General features: G+C 62.2%; 1 protein-coding gene across 2 annotated transcripts; it reads left to right on the top strand.

The window, feature by feature from the left end:
• The first annotated feature begins 205 nt into the window (after positions 1-205).
• On the top strand, positions 206-10,454 carry TMBIM6 (transmembrane BAX inhibitor motif containing 6). Of its 2 annotated transcripts, XM_048831596.2 has the most exons (11): positions 206-295; positions 5,969-6,075; positions 6,425-6,533; positions 6,981-7,101; positions 7,497-7,545; positions 7,628-7,725; positions 7,799-7,878; positions 8,569-8,669; positions 8,772-8,844; positions 9,222-9,256; positions 10,327-10,454. In XM_048831596.2, the coding sequence occupies exons 2-10, from the start codon at positions 6,020-6,022 to the stop codon at positions 9,243-9,245; spliced, it is 711 nt and encodes a 236-aa protein (XP_048687553.1). In that variant the 5' UTR covers positions 206-295; positions 5,969-6,019; the 3' UTR covers positions 9,246-9,256; positions 10,327-10,454. The 2 variants fall into 2 exon arrangements, with proteins under 2 accessions (XP_048687553.1, XP_048687551.1); XM_048831594.2 differs by having other exon boundaries at positions 9,222-10,454.
• The last annotated feature ends 2,939 nt before the right edge of the window (positions 10,455-13,393 follow it).

Genomic DNA, 13,393 nt, shown 5'->3' on the forward strand with positions numbered 1-13,393 from the left:
CCATGACGAACGGCCGCGCGCCAATGACGCCTGTTTTGGTTCTCGAGGGGCCAATGGCGGCGCCTGGGGTGCGGCCGACAGCCAATGGGAAGCGGCGGCGACCGAACGTCCCAGCGTCGTCCAATGGGAGGCGGCGAGTTCCGGGCGGGGCACCCAATGAACTGCGCAGGAAGGCGGGACCCCGAGCGGGGCGAGCCAATCGGCGGCGGGGGGCGTGGCCTGGTGGGAGGAGGCAGCAGGAGATCGAGGCCGGGGACACGTACGGAGCGGAGCGCGGCGGTGACGGAGGCGGCAGGTGAGAGCGGCCCCCCCCCCCCCCCGCGCTCTCCGGAGGGGGGGCCTGGATCCCGGATCCCCTCCCCCCCCAGCATGGCACGCCCCCCCCCCGCGCTCTCCGGAAGGGGGGGCCTGGATCCCCTCCCCCCCAGGGCCCCCCCAGCGATCTCCGGAAGGGGGGGCCTGGATCCCCTCCCCCCCAGGGCCCCCCCAGCGATCTCCGGAAGGGGGGGCCTGGATCCCCTCCCCCCCAGGGCCCCCCCAGCGATCTCCGGAAGGGGGGGCCTGGATCCCCTCCCCCCACCGCTCTCCGGAGGGGGGGGGCCTGGATTCCCTCCCCCCCAGGGCCCCCCCAGCGATCTCCGGAAGGGGGGGCCTGGATCCCCCTCAGGGCCCCCCCAGCGATCTCCGGAAGGGGGGGCCTGGATCCCCTCCCCCCACCAGCCTGGCACGGCCTCTCCCCCCGCCCTGTTTCCGGTCTTGGGCTTGCTCGCCTGCCCCAGGCCACGCGGGACTGAGGAATGCCCCCCCCCCCCCCCCGCGGAGAACCCAGGCGTCCTGGCACCCGCCCCCTTCGCTGACTCTCCCCTGCCAGCCCCGGCCGGGAGGGACGTTTCGTGGGTCTCTGCATGCGACGCCCTGGACACGGCGCGTGGCCTCGGGGCGGGGGCAGAGACCCTGGCCCGGGGCAGCGCCTGGCTAGAGACCCAGACGCCCCTCAGCGTGGGGTGGGGCCCGCTGCCAGCCCCGCCGCGGGGCCGCCGGGTGCACTCAAGGACGACAAGGCCCTGCCCGAAAAGCCAAGCGAGGGTTTGCGTGGGTCTGCGAGACTCGCCTCGGAGCTGGTGTTGGGCCAGAACCCGGAAGTGCCGCCCTACGCTGGTGGGTCAGGAGCGGCTCCCGAACAACGTGATCAACGGAGCAGCCGGTCACAAGTCCCTGGGAGCGGGTGGGATTCACCCAAGATAGGAAATGGCAGAACTACTAACTGGGCATGTAACCTAACGCTGAAATCAGCCTCTGGCCCGGGGGCCCGGAAGGTAGCTTCTGGAGCGTCCCTATTTAAAAGGGCTCTTGAGGGGATCCTGGCAATTGCAGGCCGTTAAGCCTAACGTCTGTACCAGGTAATTCGGTAGAAGCCATACCATAGTAACGAGCAGAATTTTGTCAGACCCGTAGTTTGTCGGGGGAAAGGGTGAACACGGCTTTTGTAAAGGCAAATGGCACCTCACCAATCTACCAGTGTTATTTGAGGGAGTTGTCAAGCCTGTGGATAAGGGTGATCCAGTCAAAATAGCGTATTTGCATTTTCAGACTGACTTTGACAAGGCTCCTCACCCATAGACTTTTAAGGAAATTAAGTAGCCATGGGATGCGAGGGAAGGTCCTCTCATGGGTCAGTAACTGCTTGAAAGATAAGAAACAAACAGTAAGAATAAATGGTCATTTTTCACACTGGAGAGATGTGAACAGTCCCCCAAGGATCTGCCCTGGGACCTGTGCTGTTCAACATATTCATTAATGATCTGGAAAAGGGGGTGATCGGTGAAGTGGCAAAGTTTGTGGACAACACAAAATTATTCAAGATAGTTAAGTCCAAAGTACACTGTGAGGAGTCACAGAGAGAACTCACAAGACTGGGCAACAAAACAGCAGATGAAATTCAACATTGAAAGTGCAAAGTAATGCACGTTGGAAAACAATAATCCCATAGATACATATACAGTGATGGGGTCTAAATTGAGCTGTTGCCACCCACGAACAAGATCTTGGAGTCACTGTGGATAATTCTCCGTAAACTGCGGCTCAAGTCAAAAAGGTGAACAGTTTGTTAGCAACTATTAGGAAAGAGAGAGAAGAAATAAGACAAATATCATAATGCCACTGTGTAACTCCACAGTGCACCCATGCCTTGAACACTGTCCAGTTCTGGTTGTCCAGTCTCAGACAGTATCTAGTGGAACTGGAAAAGGCTCCGAGAAGGGCAGCGAAGATGATCCAGGGTGTGGAACGGCTTCCATCCTAGGAGAGACTAAAAAGATTAGAGCTGTTTAGCTTAAAGAAGAGCCCACAATGAGGGGACGTGATCTATAAAATCACAGGTGCTGTTATTTACCCTTCCCACAGTTCAAAAGTCAGGGGTGACCCAATTAAATTAATAGGCAGCAGGCTTAATACAAAGAAAAGGAAGCATAACTAACCTGTGGAACTCATTGCCAGGGGATGTTGTGATGGCCAGAAGTATAACTGAGTTAAAAAAAACTGCATAAATTCATGGAGGATGGATCCATCAATGGCCATTAGCCAAGAGGGTCAGGGATGCAACCCCATGCTTGGGGCAGCCCGAAACCTCAGACGACTAGAAGTCAACTGTGGAAGACTGGAGTGGATCACTCCACCATTGCCCTGTTCTGTTCTCCCGCCCTGAAGCTCTGGAGACAGGGGAGTGGGCTAGATGGACCATTGGTCTGACCCAGTCTGGCAGCTCTCATGTTCACCTCAACTTTGGCTCCTGTTTGGTTAGTTAACAAGGGAGATGCAAACCAGTAGAACCAATGGGGAGCAGATCCCCCTCTTTGAAAGGGTATTTAACCCCCCTCCCAAAGCATTACTGTCTGAAAGGGGCTCTCAGGATCAGCTGGGATTGAGGCAGTAGAGAGCTGGGTCTAGGCTCCCAGGCCCCTGGAAAGCTGTCTTTTTAAACCATGCCTGTTGTTGCTACCCGGAGGGGTGCAGTTGGGTGGGCTAGATTCTGGCGATTAGTGGGGAGCAGTTTATCTCATTACTAGCCCTGCGCCCACTCAGAGGTTAAAGGCCATTCCCCAACTCTGATACAGAGAACAGCTCGGGGAAGGAAGCAGAGGAGTCCGACAGGTGAGTGTAGGGTTAGGAGACATGGCTCCTGGGGCTGCGAAAGCTTCTGTGGACCCTGAGCCAGGGGAGCAGCGAGGGCGGGACCCAGACATGCCCTGCGATGGGCCAGGTGTTGAGGTCCGGCCAGCTGTTGCAGCACAGAATGTAAATCCTCCGTAGCCCGTGGGCACCGAACACTGGAAGAACTGGAGTCGGGCTGACGTCCCAGGCAGTGGGAAGGCTGAGGAGGGAGAGATGGGGGTGCTCTCCAGGAAGGGGAGTGTAAAAGGAAAAGATGTGGGCCAGCCCCCTTTGTGGCTGTGTGGAGAACCAGTGCTGTGACTGCCGAGGAGTACTGGGGCCTTGGCTCGCTGCCCCCTGCAGGATTTCGGGCAGGGCCTGGCTAGCTTGTTCGGGCAGGCCGGCTACCGCAGGAGGCAGACTGATGTGCCTGGGGAATGGGAGTGAGCTGGCCGAGCAGGGCTGCGATGTCACAGGGGAGGCTGCGATGTCACAGGGGTGGCTATGCCAGCAGTTCTTCCCTGCCGCCCGGCGGGAGGGTGTCTGCCTTGCCCAGCGCAGTCAGGGCCAGCCGGGCGTTTCTCCCCGTCCCCAGCGTCGGGGCAGCGCAGGCGGATCTCCGAGCTGGGGTCCAGGCGGGCGGTAGAGCTCGGCGGTGGCTGCAGCTCTCCTGGGAGCAGGTGCTGCAAGGGCAGGACTCGGTGGGTAAAGGTTGCCGGGGTGGCCGGGTTGGTTATTTATTGATGAGCCTGGGTTCAGCTCCCTCCAGGGCAGGCTGGTTACTGACCTCGCCCTGGGGGCCCTGGTGACGGAGGGGGCGGGTGGTGTCCCCACTAGCGATCGATTGGACACCGTGTCCTACAGTAAACATCCTTCAGAACGTCGCCTGAGTGTGAATTCAGATATCGCCATTGCAATCGAGTGCTCCCCGGGCCAGCGGTGTGGGAGCAGCTGGAGTCAGGCGCTGTTCCTGTGCTCAGCCGCTCCCTGCTCGGCTGGGCGAGGAGTTTCCTGTTGCTTCTTTCTCTTTCGCTTTCCCAGTTCCTGGGCCCAAAGGCAGAGATCACGGCTGCCCTCGCTGGCTCTGGTGCTCTGCAATCCCGGGTCCCTCTGCCCCAGTGGGGCCAGGGGGCTCAGGCTGACAAAACCCCAGCCGAGCGGGCCAGTGCTGCAACATACTGCCCATGCCCGTGGGGAGAAATGGGCGGGTGAGATCCACCCGCCATCTCAGCCTGCCAGACACGCACCAGGTGCCGACCTAGTTTGGAACCTTGCACTGACTCACGGCAGCTGGGGCGTAAATGCTGTGTCCTACCCTAATTCTAGCTTGGGAGCCGAGTCCTGAGCCCTGACCATCCACATTCCACTGTTGCTGCGAGACATCAGAGTTGCAGCATCACTCCAGAGGTGGCTGCATTCTAGGCCACGGGAGAAGCGATTCCTCTGGCTGCGTGCATGCACATAGGGCCGATGGGTTTCAGTAATGTTATCCTGCTGGAAAGTGGGGGGCTGAGGGGATCACCCCGCTTTCTGGCAAGTAGGAGCGACAGTCCTGGGGACCAGCCCCAGCAAAGTATCAGGCATCCTCTGGGTTCCTCTCGGAAGAGAGGTGGCCAGACCTAGATCCTTGTCCTGGTGACACTGGCTCCTGCTCCATGTGTTACTCAGGGCAGTCGCCTCGTTAAACATGCTGCAAGCCAATCCCACGTCCTGTGGCACTTGCCCCCCAACCCCTCCCACCCCCGCTGAGACGGGCCACTTGAGCCAGTTGCTGGACCGGCTTCTGCACAGTGGGTTCCTGGAGTAAACCCCAGCCGGCCCAGCAGGAAAGACCTGCTCTCACTGGGATTTGACTCCCTAATGGACAGGAGGCTTGTAGCAGCCTCCAGCACCAGGCAAATGTGGAAGGGAGCCAGCTAGGGCCAGGGAGCAAGGAGCCTCCCTGCCTGGGTGGCTGAACACAGTGCTGCAGCCTGTCTGGGACCAGCCCCTCCTGGGATGTCATTAGGGGCACTAATGGAAGCCTTGAACAAAGGCACTTTCCAGCCGCTCTCGCCTGCCAAGTGGAAATCCGTGGGGAGCTGGGCTCGCGGGGAGCCTGTGACTAGCCCTGCAACAGCCTGCAATAATTGCACCATCTAGACTATGGGCCCAGAGCCCCGGGTGGGGGGAGGAGACGGCAGACGCTTCAGAGAGGTTTGCACAACAGCTGCACAGCTCCTCGCCCAACTATCCTCCGGAGCCAAGCCGAGAGAGCAGGGTGGGCGAGGGGGAGCTAGCCTGGAGCGAAGTGAAGCCGCGTTTCTCTGTGGTTGGGGGAGGAGATTCCTTGCCAGGCAGCTCCCCGGTGAGTCAGAAATCTCTCTTCCCAGCTGGCATTGTGGGGCTGGGGCCATGAAAGGACCTGACCCGTCCAGGAGCTCAGAGCCAGGTTGTGTCGCTTGCTCTGTCCTGGCCTGCGATGACGGATGGCTGCAGACGTGGCACGGTCTGGTCCCCCTGGAGAGTGCTGGGCATGCCATTGGCACTCAGTCTTAGCACAGCGGTGCCCGCTCGGGGGCCCGACGTTCCCTCCCGAGAATGGTTCTTTTCCTTATTCAGTGCACAACAAGCCGCCTAGTCGCTCCCAAGTCACTTCCTGCCGGTGGGTCGATGGGGTGGGTGTCCCCTGCCAGCTGGGGCAGAGTGGGATGCTCAGACCCCCAAGCTGGGGGGAATCTCCGGAATGACCTCAGGGAGCTGGGCAGCCGGCCTGGGCTGAGTGCAGAGAGCTGCCGTGGCCCACGCTGACGTGCGTCCCCTGCCCTGTCTCTTCCAGCCAGTGCAGTTCCCCGAAGCGAAGGGTGCATCCCACCCACCTGCCAGCGCCATGGACGTGTTCAACCGGAACATTGACTTCAACGCGCTCTTCAAGTTTTCCCACATGTGAGTGTGGGGCTCCCTCCACCGGGCCCTGGTCCGCATGGGCAAAGAATACATGGGCCGGAGTGGGGTCTGGTGGTTGGGGTCTGGGAGCCAGGGTTCCTGGGTTCTGGTCCTGGCTCTGCCACGGAACCGCTTTGCCTCAGATTCCCCATCCCGGGGCGTGGACGCCGTGCTTTGGGATCCTCAGCTGTGGTACTAGGACAGCGTTTCTGCTCCAGCCGGTGCCAATGGCGGTTCCTTCTCTGGCTCGGCTGTCAGTTGAGTGCGCCCAGGCGGGGAGGCGTGGGCCGGCCCCGGGGGGCAGCTCTGAGACCTGGTGGTCGCTGACTCGCTCCTTTCTACCGCACAGCTCTGCCTCCACCCAGCAGCACCTGAAGAGGGTCTATGCCAGCTTTGCTCTCTGCATGTTTGTGGCAGCAACCGGAGCCTACATCAATGTGGTGACCCATCTGCTCCGGGTAAGGGCTGTGCTCGGGGGCTATGTCAGTCCCCCGCGCTGGGACTGGATGGGCTTACGGGGGGGCATCTCCTTCCCCCTGACTGAGTGCTGACAAACGGGCACTGTGGGTACCCGTGCAAGGTCCTAACGCCTTCGCTGCAGCATCCAGTGCCAGGAGCAGCCATTGACCGGGGAGTACTGCAGACCCCGGTCTAATGCCCAGCACGTGAGGGCAATGCCCCGCCACCCCCTGCATCTTCTCCCACCCCCGGGCGGCCGTGTCGGTGGGTAGAGCAGCCCCGGGCTGGTATAAGAATGGGGGTGTCCCGTGTCGTGGCCTGATCTTCTGGGAGCATCTGCAGCCCCCTCTCTTTCCATGCGCTCCCTGTGATGGGCCTGGCTGGTGCTGCATCTGCCCTCAGCCCCCACACCAGGCCCAACTTCTCGTGGTCCGTCTGTCCAACAGTTCAACCTACTCTCGGGCCTGGGCTCCCTGGGACTGCTGATCTGGCTGATGGCCACGCCCCACAGCAGGGAGACAGAGCAGAAGAGGCTGGGGATACTGGCTGGCTTTGCCTTCCTGACTGGTATGTGTGCGGGATGCCTGCCCCTAAACCTCCTGGGCAAAGGGGCCTGGTCTGCAAGGCTCCCTTCTCCCCTTTCCGGCCCCTCCCCTGGGGAGCCTGGGCCCATAGCACTTACCGTCCTGGCCCTCGGGCCCTGTTGGTCACTGAACTGCCCCTTGTTCTAGGGCACAGGGCCTCTTCCTCCAGCGCTGGGCCCATGGAGGAGGGGAAGTCACGTAAACAGTTGGTGGCAGACCCAGGTATCCAGGCGTGGGGTTCCCTGCACTAAGCCCTGCGCCCTTCTCACCTGCCTCAGGGAAGAAGCTCTGAGCCCAAGGTGGCCTCTGGCTGCCGATGATGGGGGGAGGACAGGGGCGGGGCTGCTGTCACTGACGTGTGTCACTTTGTCCTTGCAGGAGCCAACCTGGGTCCTCTCCTGGAAATGTGCATCACCATCAACCCTAGGTGGGCACTGTGCTGCGTGGCGTGGCTGGGCTGGGTGCCCATGTCCGTCACAGCTCTTCTCACCTGTTCTCCTTTCCTGCAGCATCATCCCCACGGCCTTCCTGGGCACCGCTGTGATCTTCAGCTGCTTCTCCCTGAGCGCCCTCTACGCCAGGCGTCGCAGCTTCCTGTACCTGGGGGGTAAGAACCGGCCCCCCGCACCCCAGCTTCCCCCACCCGGCCAGGGGGGCTCACGCCTCTGTCTCTCTCGCAGGGTTCCTGCTCTCTGGCCTCTTCCTGATGCTGCTCTTCTCTTTGATCAACGTCTTCGTGGGGTCCACTTGGCTGTTCACGGTGAGGCCCGTCCCCACGTGTTAGGGTCCTGCCGGGTCCCCCCACCACGATCAGCAACGGCAGCCATCAACACTGGGGCCAGGCGGGTGCCTCGGGGCCTGGCTGTGGGAGCTGCAGCCAGAGCGGGTCCTGGAGGCAGGCCTGATCCTGCCTGGGCCGCGTGGCGACGGAACCTGTCCAGAGCCATGCCTGGGCGCAGCTGTTGCTGACTGGGCAGACAGGGCCCGATCCTGGGAAAGCAGGTTCAGTGGGGGCTCAAAGGTGGGTGGGCCCCTTGCAGGGTCGGGCTCTTGTCACTCCCACTGCTGGGCCGTGTTTTCAGCCTGCTTTGCCTGGCACTCATCACGAGGCTGGAGCTGGTTCAGGCAACTCGTGCCAGCTGTGGGGCTGCCTAATAGAAATACACGCAGCAGCGTCGCCTCCTGCCCCTGCCTTATCCCCGAAGCAAGCGAGACCTGGGTCCTCCCAGCCAGACGCAGGGCTGCTGGGTGCTGGCTGGGGCCATGGCTCGGGTTCACCCAGAGCCCGAATCCCCTCTTAACTGGGGGGCAGTGTCAGAGGGAGAGTAACTGGGGCAGGAACGGCAGCCCCTGCTGCTCACGGGGAACTGCACTGAGCAGACATGGGGTGGCAGGGGAGCATCCCAAGGGTCTCAGGGGCTTGTCCCTGACTCTCCCTCCTCCACACCAGGCTAACCTGTACCTTGGGCTGATGGTCATGTGCGGGTTCGTCCTCTTCGACACACAGCTCATCATCGAGAAGGCAGAGAGTGGGGACAAGGATTACATCTGGTGAGTGGGGACAGGGATTACAGCTGGTGAGTGGGGGGCAGCGTGGTGGAGAGCCCAGCGCCAGGCTGAGCCCCCTTGACTATCTCTGCCTCTCTCCCGCAGGCACTGTGTGGATCTCTTCCTGGATTTCATCAACATTTTTCGGGAGCTCATGATCCTGCTGGGGATGAACGAGGTGAGTCCCTGCCCAGGGGCGGGCCCTGCGGCAAGGCCCCCTGGACGCTGGCCAAGTTCAGCCCAGCACATGGGCCAGGAACTGACTGGGCCCGGGACTCGGCAGGGGACAGTAGCCAGCACCCACCAGGCCTGCTGTGCAGGGCCAAGCTCCTGGCCCCCTCCCTGCAGGAGCCCATGGAGACGAGTTCGGGCGGAGTCGTGCAGGGCTTGGCAAGGGCAGAGGAGTCCGGGGCCCGTGTGATGGGCCCCAGGTGGGCGTGTTCCCCGGGAGCCCAGGCTGCTTTGCCCCCGTGGAAGGGGCTGTCGAATGTTCGAGCCACCCGCAGGCCAGCTGGGCGTCGGGCTGGGCCACTGACACATCCTCTCCTCTTGCAGAACAAGAAGAAGAAGGAGAAGTGAAGCGACGCCAGGTGCCGGTTGGGTGGAGCCCCCATCCCCCCCATCTCCTGCCCCCCAACACATTAAAGGGGCTGTGCTCTGCCAGCCACAGGCAGCCAGTCGCTTTCCTATTTTGTGGGTTGTTTTCTCTTGTTTGAGCTTATTTTGATTAGAAACCAGCTGTTTAGCAGCTCCTCCTCCTGGAGTTTGGTTTCCTCTTCCTGCCCGCAGCTTGCTCCTGGGGAGACCTGGGCCAGCCACATGCAGGCATCCCTTCCCCCGCAGCTCCTGCCCCCCCCGTGCCCCCCCGCCCCCCCCTCAGCTCCACTGGCTGAATCTTTCCAGGGGTTGGGTCCTTCAAAGGCTTCTCTCCCCTCGTAGCGAGAGTGGGGCCAGGAGCCTGGCCGTACAGGGCTCTGCCTAGAGCCGCCATGGCGGGGAGTTCTTAGTCTCCTACCCCCAGATCCTAAGAGCCCAGACACCTCCATCTTACAGCAGCCCTGCCCACCCTGGCCTTTCATTCAGCTGCAGCCAGGGCCAGAGTGTCTGGCCGGGTTCGCAGTGCACCCCTCTTCCCAGGAGCTGCACGCCCGGCATTGTCCAGAGCCACTGTGGACTCGGCTCCTAGAACTGCTTTGGTTCCAGCTCCGGGGGATGGGGGGGCTTTGTACTGGCCCTGGCCCAGCAGAGAGATTAGTCACCTCCCCCACGTGGGACCAGCCATGCAGCAGGCCAAGGAGCTCCCCAGCTAGGCTCCGTCAGTAACAGGACCTGCTCCGCGCCCCTCTCTGCAATGGGCAGTCTCCCCGCATCCCGTCCCAAGGCTGCGGCGTCGTCCCCCAGCCAGGCACCCTCTCCCCTAGCAGGTACCCCAGACGTTTTTCTGAAGCTCCAGGTTTCTCCCTGGCTGATGGGCCCTTTTCCCCTCCCCTGAGGCCAAACTCCACCTCTGCTTGCTCGGGATAAAGGAGTCGCGCGCTCTCGCTCCCTCTAGAACCAGTGCCAAGAATCACAGTGTAAGAAATAATCTACTTTTAAAGAGACATCTAACAGGTTTTAATACCATAACGAGTGTAATTATCTTTCTCTTCTGTTTCATCAGTTGACAGCCCTGGCTGCGTTCTATAACTCATACTGTGAAGACAAAGGTGTTTTGATTCAGAAATATGAAATCTCCATAGTCTTACTTTGTACAAAAAATAAATAAAAATCCTCAAACTTTAACCTTTACAGCCAAGCTGTCTGCTCCTTTGTGGGGGGTCAAGTCACCCAAAGATCTAAGGGTCTCAACAGGGCAGAGCGAGCTGATCAGCCGCACGTTACAGGTGGGGGAGGCTGCGCAGCGCTGGGAACTGGACCCATCATGTTCCAGAGCACAAGGCCAGCCTGCCTCAGAGTAGCCAGGGGAATATTTAGGGCAGGGAAAGATGCAGAAGTGACAGCCCCAGAAAGGCCCCCGTGCTGTGGAGAACTCCTGCCCCCACTGCGGGGTCTCAGCACAGCCTGGGGGAGGCTGCACGGGGGCAGTTCAGTCTCAGGAATAACGGCTGGGACGTGGCCATTGGGTGATGAGGGAGTGCAGGGGGCTTGTTCTGCAGAGGGGGCTGCACGTGCTGTGTGCCCCGCTGCAACGAGGGACGGGGAACCCAGTCGCCCTTCCACAGTGGGGGGCCCAGGGCCAGCTCCAACACCCCCTCCCCCACATCTCTATGTTCTCTGGGCCTGGTCTCTACAGCCAGCTGTGGGTCAGGCGTGGGGATGATCCCAAGGCAGACAGGTGTCTGGAGGCCTGTCAGTCTCTCTTCCCCTTCCCGCTGGGAAAGCAAACGTGCTCTGCACCACAGGACTGGGCCGGGCTGGCCCCCCAGCACCAGCAGAGTCAGGTGAAGTGAGGGGCAGCAGCAGGAGCTGGCCGGCGGGTGTGGTCCGGAGTACGGCATTCGGGCTGGCGCAGGCTGTCGTGCAGCAGCTGGTGCCAGGTGAACAGGACTGGTACCCTGCGGAGCACGTGTGGGCGAGAAGGGCAGGGGAGACAGAATTCAGCAGCCACCCTGGCCTAGCTACCACCTACAGCCCATGGCCCTGCTCACCCAGGATGGGGCTGTGGCCCTGGGCTCCCCTAATATTACCTGTCCTGATAGTCTCCATGCCCATGGCATGCTGCTGTGACTCCAACCGCCCAGAAGCATTTCAGCAGGGCTGAGAAGACTTAACTCCATATACGCTGCATTTACAGGTAGGGACAGTTAAACTGGAGCCTGGCGCTTGCTTTTTACACCTCCCGCCCCCAAGAGCCCTTTGCCCAACAAAGCGCTTTAGACAATTTATTAACCCTCTAGGCGGCTTGCAGCCAGGGCCAGGGTGCAGTACAGTCAGGACTCGAGGTGGGGAGGGGAAATGGCATTGGGGTCTGGCTCAGCCAGGCCCAAGCCCAGAGCTCCAGGCTTCCCTTCTCCCTCATCATGGCAGGGGTCTGCATTTGGTGCAAGACCCCACTGCTGCGCCCCGGGGGGCTGGCCATGGGCACAGATCCCCTGCAGTCACGGGCCAGGCGGGCTCCCCGCACGTACCTTACGGTGCCCGCGCTCCTCACCGGTCTTGCAGGCAGGTTGGAAACTGGCTGTTGCAGCGAACGACGAACCGGGGTTGGGACCTGGCTGCCTTGGGCTGGTGGCATCGCCTCTGGGAGGGAACCCTGCTGGGGCAACGGTGATGGGGGGGGGGACTTAGTACACAGCCCCCCCCCCACTCCAGGAAGAACGGGGGCCAGAAAATGCCTCCCTCGTTGCTAACCCTGCCTAGCGAGCACCCTGTCCCCTCAACACAGGCTGGGAACTGCCCGAGGGGCTGCTGGGGGCAGCCCTCCCTCGGGGAAGCATGTCCTCCCCATCGCGGCCCACAGCCCGGCCTGGCTGCCGGAGGGGAGCCAGCCCCGAGTGGGGGCCCCCATCCTGCTCCACCACCTCTGGGGAGACCCCCACCACCACACGGGGGGAGGGGGGCTCTTCAGAGCTGCCCCTGCGAGACAGACTCCAGAGGGGAAAAGGGGCATCTCCAGTTGACTGGGGGGAGAGGCCACAAGGGCGCATCAGGATTTGGGGGCGGGGGGGCATCAGAAATTCCCCCCCCTCCCCAGGGTGGGAGGGGCCCTGGGAGGGGAGTGATGCAACTGCCCTGCAACCAGCGCCGCTGGCCCGCGGCTGGCCACAAGGGGGCACCGCAGGTTGGTGCCTGGAGCCACAGTGATGCTGGGGGGGGGCCACTGGGACCCTCACCCCCCCAACCCCTTGCCCAGCACCCCATCGCCACAGCCCTAGTGCGGGGGTGGCTGAGCTGGGGGGGCGCTGTCTGTCCGTCCATCCAGCCCCACGGCCCCCCTGAGCCAGCAGCTCCCTGGGATATAACATGACAGCCCCCCCCGGCCCCCCCAGTCCCAGTCTTCACCCGGGACGCCAGTGACTGCCGGGGAGGGTGCGCTGCTGTGGGGCAGAGGGCAGACGCAGGGTCTAGGGCAAAGGCTGCTCAGGGCCTAGCGCAGGGGGGCCCGGTCTATGCCTGGTGCCACGCGAATACAGAGCCTGGCCGGGGTGCAGGCACGAGCCCCCCTCCCGATCCAACCCCCCCTCCCCGCTCTGCCTCAGCGGGGGAGCCAAGCCCCACAAGCACGGACTGGGCTCATGGCTCTGGGCACCGGCCCACGCACACGCTAGTGAGCTGCAGTGACGGCCAGCCCCGTCCCCCTCGTCTGCACGGCGGGCTGCCCCCCCAGATCCCGCACTGCCCCCCCACCCCTGCCTGGCCCCCAAACCCCACGAGTACCTGCTGCTGCTGCAAACCCCACACCCAGCCTGCACCCCCCCCCCCGGCAGAGGCCGGGTGCTGTCCCGCCAGGCTGGGACATCACGACGGGGACCAGATCTTGCGAGGCAGCAGAGGGGCCCCATCTCCCTCCCGACACCCCGAGAGCTGCCTGCGGCCGGGTCGGCCCCACTCGAGGCTGCCAGGGAGCCAAGCAGCAAGGGGCCTGGCCAGCGTGAGGCAGGGCAACCTGGAGGGTCACCATGACAACTAGAGATTGCAGGACACCCTATATAATCGCGCCCCTCAGAGGCCCATTGATTCGGGAAAAGACACCAGTGTTCTGCCCTCCCACTGCTACCAGCCCATGT

The sequence above is a fragment of the Caretta caretta genome, chromosome 20 (genome assembly GCF_965140235.1).
Source record: "Caretta caretta isolate rCarCar2 chromosome 20, rCarCar1.hap1, whole genome shotgun sequence".
Lineage (NCBI taxonomy): Eukaryota > Metazoa > Chordata > Testudines > Cheloniidae > Caretta > Caretta caretta.

Excerpts from the sequence above, each read along its gene's own strand:
- TMBIM6 (XM_048831594.2), top strand. The coding sequence starts at position 6,020 with ATGGACGTGTTCAACCGGAACATTGACTTCAACGCGCTCTTCAAGTTT. Across the intron at positions 6,076-6,424 it reads CTCTTCAAGTTTTCCCACAT|CTCTGCCTCCACCCAGCAGC; the intron begins GTGAGTGTGGGG and ends TCTACCGCACAG. Across the intron at positions 8,845-9,221 it reads TCCTGCTGGGGATGAACGAG|AACAAGAAGAAGAAGGAGAA; the intron begins GTGAGTCCCTGC and ends CTCCTCTTGCAG.